Raw genomic sequence first — 6,410 nt, forward strand, 5'->3', positions numbered from 1 at the left:
CTTAGGGTGATGGAATCAGTCAATGATTAAATTGACAAATCAGTGATTTAACTGTATAATCTTGTTCAAGACTGATCACATTGGTTAATAAACAACATGTCAAACTTGAAAACACTGAAAAACTTGTTTTTGTTTTCTTTGTTGTTTTCTTTCATTTTAGTTTTTGGTTTGAGGACCATGCAAGAGTAGTCAGTTTCCCAACATATGGCAGTGATTGTTTTCACAATTCCTTTCTCAGACTTAACTGCATATTAGAATAACCTGAAAAACTTTAAAAACTGCTAATATCTGAGTCCCATGTTCAGAAACTCTGATGTAATTTGGATGGCAGCCTGGTTACTGGGTTGCGCACTATCTCCCCCAGGTGATTATAATGGGCAGCAGATTTGGCATCCACAGGTATATATAAATATGATATTCTTCTTACAACTCACTGCTGGGTTATCATCCAACTTTTTCAAGCATCTTATTTACCAACTAGATGGTCTCCCTCTCTCTTTATTCTTACTGTAGATTTTTCTTTCAAAACTTGAATGTGCCTTATATTTTTAAAAACTAATGATTCTGATGTGCTTCTTCTGTAGTTTGTGTGCTTATTCTGTACCATTTTACACGTGTTCAAGGCAAAGACAATAACGTTTAGCCGTGTTTATTTTTGTTAAAAGAAACTCATTGAAGGTCAAGTCACCTTCTGATTGCACAGATTAAATAGGAAACTGTTACCTATTTCATCTTTACAAAGCATCTTATTGATTTTTAAAGATCTATACTATTGATAAAGTTCATGATGAAACATATATGTAACAAGGAGACTAAAATATTTATTTTACATATCTACAATATGTATTGTCATACTTCTAGATCAACCACAAATTATACAGGAAAATATTTAGGTACATGAAAAAACTTCGAAACATAAAAAATTAACATTTTGAAAACAATCACTTGTGAAAGCTCATTAAATAATAACATTGACAAATAAATAATCAGCTTTACTTATTAGCTGCTGCCATGCATTTCTGGCATTCCATTCCAAGCAAGGGTCAGCATGCAGGGTATAATTTCATACTATGAGACTGTAAAAAGCTACAGGGCTTATTTTTGAAGTGAAATGTCACAAGGTCTTTCACTCTTTCAAAGGGAGATCACTCTTGGCAGCTAAACTGTTTCCATGAAGATTACCAAAAAAACACCCTTCTGAACTGTTAACCTGAAGATTCATGGCAACAACCCTTTAAAAAATTTTTCAATTTTGAAGAAGTTTTGTTGGGTGTGGGGTGGAGAGGATGGTTTGGGAAATGAAGGGTTACTGAGAAGCCCTTTTCCATGTTAAAAAGTGAAGATTCAATGATGGGTATAGTATCACCCATCTTTCAAGAACCATGGGGAATTAATACTACAGGATGCGTGGAATTTAAAGGCAAATCGCATCCATGGATACTCATACATCTTGAAAAACTTGAAAAATCTATCTCCCAAGAAGCTCCTGATACTCAGGACAGCTGGCTGAGTTTGATCAAAGCAGAAAGCATATATTTTCATGTAAGAAAATAGCAGTGGCAGGCTCGAGTCGTCCAAGCAATCAAATCTGTAAAGCAGATGGTTCCTAGTCAGTCCAGTTTGGAGGTCTGGATTCTAACTCATGCTGTGCTTGCTGGGTTTGCCAGCTCTCTTGCGCTCTCGCTGATGCTGGGCTGGCTTGGCAGGCGACAGGCTCTCGAAGTTGTGACTGGACTCGTTGTGCTGCCGCGTGTACCTCTTGCACTTGCAGGCAGTGACCACGGTTATTTTGTAGGTGCGCGTGCTGCCGTCCTGGCACTGCAGCTGGATTCGCTGGGTACGCGTTTTGTCATTGACACACCTCCACTCCTGGGAGCTCCTCCGGCTCCAGTACTTTGTTCCGTAGCCCCCTCCGATCCAGTTAGGCAGCACAGGCAGGGGCAAGCACTCGCCAGCACACACCAACTCTTTCAGAGGGCTAATGCTGGTGCACTGGCCGTCCGAGATGTATTTGGTGGAACGCAGTTCTCGGCAGCCTACTTGAACTCGAGCTGCAGGAAGCAGGGGAGAAAAAAAAATAATAATATATATATATGCATGAGAGGCATAGGCAAACACTTAAAAAGAAAAGTAATCTGCATTGGCAAAAAATAATGTCCAAATGATAGCAAATTGGCCAATAGGAAGTGAACTCTTATTTTGTTCTCACAATGCAAAAATCCACCTGGATGGTTATAGAGAAAACTTGCATGAAAATTATCAGATATGGGATAAAATAAACTGAGCCTGATTTGTTTTTTCATGTGTAACATTAACTAATTGCTTACTGGAGTATTTGAAAATCCCATTTTCTTAGTTTTACTCCCCTGATAAGTATTAAGCAGTTCTAAGTTTTATGTATGAATATGCATTCTTTAACGAGCTAACAGGGAGTATATGTTCATGTTCTTCACTCACAGGTCTATTAGTTAATGTCTACACGTGCTTTTAATTAGGTTTTTCAAAAAATCTATTGAAAAAATGTGGAAAGAATTTGAATATTGTGTACAATGAAATCCATAATATTTTGTTTCAATTATAAAATTCAGCTGCAGATTATCGTATATACATATGTGTACAATGTCTGACATTTTTGCATCTCAAACTTAATAACTACACTTTAAACATAAATTCCCAAACTATCTTTTAAAAACACAAATATTAAAATGCTTGAAATGCAAAATGTCACTACAACTCAACATTTAAAGAATATAAAAGCTCCTAAATCAGGAACGTATGGTTGCCATAACAACTTGGCTACATTTCCATGAATTTTATGGCAGAAAAATGCCTAACATGTCTGATTTACAACTGCAAAAGGAACCACGGTGTTTGTTTCCTGAATATTGGTCATGGCAAACTTTGTTTAGTCATTTGAATTTGATAAGTATGTTCTCTAATTGTTTCTTGTTACATGCCTTAGGTAATTAAAGCAAAAATTAGTCTTAAATATTTGGGTTTTCTTTTCCATTGCTTTGTTATCTCAAATTGAGGAGAATTGTCTGTGACAAGCTTGGGAAAAAAATCCAGCCTTGTTAACCAGAAAAATATATATATATATATATATATGTATTTCAAAGTACAGACTGCTGAAATTAAAAAAAATACAGATTATAAGGGACATTGAAGTGGTCTCGCATAAGATATTGAAAGCTAATATGAAGTAGATATTGAATTAGGAGTGTTACTTTAGAACTTATAAGGTAAAAGATATAGTCTAAAGGGATGTGATAGTTGTGGAAAAATGTAATGTATAAACATACACATCTGTACAGATATGGAGTGTGAGATTGAAATTAAAGTGTAACCTAGCTGGCCAGTCAGCATACTCTGCCTGTCTAATTCTGACTCCAGCTCACCTTCCTGCAGCTGCCTTAAGAATGCACCTGGAAACAGCCGAGAGGATTTTGACCTGCCTAGCTTTTTGTTCCTGTGTATATAGAAATTTGGCATTTTTGCAGTGACAGTTCATTGACAATGAATACCCACTGCCTTGCTTGGTAATCTAATAATAATCAGATAGTTCTTGTATATGTAAAAGCAAACATCTTCATGTAAGTTAAAAAACACTGTGGTTTTCTTAGAAAGACATAAACAGTCATATTTGCTTTGATTTTTCAAAGGTTGAAACTCTTTGCAGTGCTTGAATGGAGTTGAGGAGAAGATTTCTTGTGAACTCTTTCTCTGTGTCTCTCTTAAAGTCCAATTACTAGCATGTGAAAGGAGTGAAGCAAAAGTTAGGAAAAGACATTTGAATCCCTCCAACTAGTGGTCAACAAGTATGTCAATTAAGCAAACAGAAAGGAAGAAAAATAGTTTTTATACAAGGTATTATTGTACTGTCATTATTTTAAATCTCCAAACTCATAAAAGTTTCCCTGGTCTTTCACAGAAATCTACAATAACCTACATTTTGATCCGGTGAATAAGAAGTTATTTCAGAAAAATATGATTCTCCAATGTTTAGTTTTATCGCTCTTTCTCAAAGATCATCTCCAAACTTCACTTATTTCACTAGATATTTTTTAGAAATTGGTGTGAGCCTTTTTTTTTCCCCCTCAGAAAACTTCTTTTTTTTCCCCTTGTGATTTCCCATATGTGCTTTGGTTATTTACCTTTATACACTCTATCAGAACTGCACACGTTTTGAAATAAACAGAACACAACCTGAATTTAAGCTATCTAGAACAACACTTCATGAAAAAACATCTCATTCTGCATTTCAAAGAAGCAACACTTTAATTCCTGGAAACATTTTCTCTTGGAATGTTGGAAAACCAAAGCCTGTGCCTACATTATCAAATCACTGTTTTAGTTATGTTAACTTTGTAGGGAAGAATGCCAGTCTACACATGCAGCGGATTGCTCCCAGATTGTTTAGCAAAACATATATGGTTCAGGTTAGTTAGCAATGAAATAATCCAACAGGAATGTGAGTTAATGCTACCAAATAAGAACACCAAATTCATGCAAGTAAAACACACTTACTGTTCCGATCCAGTCCAGCGTTACTGAAATGCCTGCCTCCATTTCTGGCTTGATTCATTGTGCTGTTGCTGCTGGGGTGTGCTGGAACAGGTTTAACCACATGTGAATAAAGGATTTCTGTGGCATCATTTTTAAAAGCCAAACAGCTTTTCATTAGGATGCATGCAAGGGGAATGAGAGAGAAATGAATGGCAGGAGGAAGCATGGTGAGTAGAGGATTTGCTTGGCTGGAGAGCTGGTTAATTCCTTTCCCTCTGCTTCTGCACTGTAACTGTGAAATTCCTCCTCAAGGTTCCCTTTATATATCCACTGAGGTTTGGCGTTCATTCAGGTGTAAAGTTGTGTAGCGCTACAGAGTGAAAACACGGAGAAGGGGTGGGATCCCTACATGACCCTGCGAAAGAATTTTACCAATGGAAGAGAAGACTACAGAAAAGGAGGAGCTTGGTATCCAAATTGCCTGAAATTTCAGAGTTGGACTTCATCAGTTGTCTGAGAGCTGAAGCAGCCAGGCGCATTCTATAGCAACTACAGCCCCTCTCGCTCTCTCTCTTCTCTCTCTCTGCCATTTCCTTTCCTAAATCTAGTTCACATTCGGGTTTCATTTAAATGAAAATATGCTGCTGTTCATTTGAAGACATTTACATTCCCACAGTTGTTTTGTATTTGTAGTAGGGAGGGACCTCAACCCAAATAATAGGAGGAATTTAGGAGTTTAAATATTGTAGGGCTCGAATGAAGCACCTAATTAGTTAAACATTTCTCGTTTGTCAAGATACAAACCACCTTTTTTTCTTTTTTTTCTGAAAGTATAAGGCACAGAGCTAAAAATCTGCCCCCTGGACACACTTAAATAATGCAGCTTTGATCTGCATGAACTGCTGCGCTCCTAGGTAAATTATTGCCAGGGGTTCTGTGTGGAGAGTAATGAGCATAGCTCTGTCTGCATTAAAGTAACTAATATCCATTTGCATCTTAAAAATATGACCCAAGCATTACTGTTCATAGCATCATTTTACATGAAAGCCATTTCTGACTGATTATTTTGCAAATTCAAGTTAATTTTTGCAAGGATTTTCATGGGCTGCAGAACACGTATTTTACCTCCATTTACTAAACATTCTGTTCATGACTTACTAGGCTCTGCTGCTCACGTAAGAAACAAGGTAGCCTTCTGTTTATCCACACATGACACAGATGTTCCATTAATGACTACCAGGGATCTCTAAGGGCTTCTCAGGTGGTGCTCATGGTAAAGAACCCGCCTGCCAATGCAGGAGACGTAAGAGACACAGATGCGATCCCTGGGTTGGGAAGATCCCCTGAAGGAGAGCATGGCAATCCACTCCAGTATTCTTGCCTGGAGAATCCCATGGACTGAGGATCCTGGCAGGCTAACAGTCCACGGGGTCGCAAAGAAACAACTTAGCATGAACACACACAAGGATCTCTAGCCTTAAAACAGTAATGAAATTCCAACCGATTAGTGGGATATCTTGATTGGAATCAAAATTCTGAAACTGTTGTCAATTTTAATTCTATTTTGCCCTTTGTGTGGCTATTAAACTGACCCTGTAGGATGGATATATCTCACCTCTTTATAAACTTTTACCTGTTGTTACTGCTGTTTGGAGCTTCCTAGGTGGCTCAATGGTAAAGAATCCACCTGCCAATGCAAGAGATGCGGGTTTGATCCCTGGGTTAGGAAAATCCCCTGGAAGAGGAATAGGCAATGCACTCCAGCAAGCTGGCCTGGAAAATTCCATGGACAGAGGAACCTGGTGGGCTACAGCCCATGTCACAAAGAGTCAGACACAACTGAGTGACTGAGCACACATATACAACTGCTATTCCTATCTATCTGCCCATCACCTGGGCTTTTC

The 6,410-nt window shown here is 37.9% G+C and overlaps 1 protein-coding gene across 1 annotated transcript; it reads right to left on the reverse strand.

Moving 5' to 3' along the window:
• Nucleotides 1–633: 633 nt before the first annotated feature.
• On the reverse strand, nucleotides 634–5,092 carry SOSTDC1 (sclerostin domain containing 1). The gene is made up of 2 exons (XM_006057040.4): nucleotides 4,528–5,092; nucleotides 634–2,051 (listed from the first exon to the last, which is right to left on the reverse strand). Exons 1-2 carry the CDS (start codon nucleotides 4,730–4,732, stop codon nucleotides 1,636–1,638), a joined length of 621 nt encoding a protein of 206 aa, XP_006057102.1. The 5' UTR covers nucleotides 4,733–5,092; the 3' UTR covers nucleotides 634–1,635.
• Between the last annotated feature and the right edge of the window lie 1,318 nt (nucleotides 5,093–6,410).

The sequence above is a fragment of the Bubalus bubalis genome, chromosome 8, assembly GCF_019923935.1.
Source record: "Bubalus bubalis isolate 160015118507 breed Murrah chromosome 8, NDDB_SH_1, whole genome shotgun sequence".
In the NCBI taxonomy this organism is placed as follows: Eukaryota; Metazoa; Chordata; class Mammalia; order Artiodactyla; family Bovidae; genus Bubalus; species Bubalus bubalis.

What these genes read in the sequence shown, in the direction of transcription:
- SOSTDC1 (XM_006057040.4), bottom strand. Translation starts at nt 4,732, where the DNA reads ATGCTTCCTCCTGCCATTCATTTCTCTCTCATTCCCCTTGCATGCATC. An exon ending in CGCTGGACTGGATCGGAACA is followed by an intron (nt 2,052 to 4,527) that starts GTAAGTGTGTTT and finishes TGCTTCCTGCAG; the next exon opens with CTCGAGTTCAAGTAGGCTGC.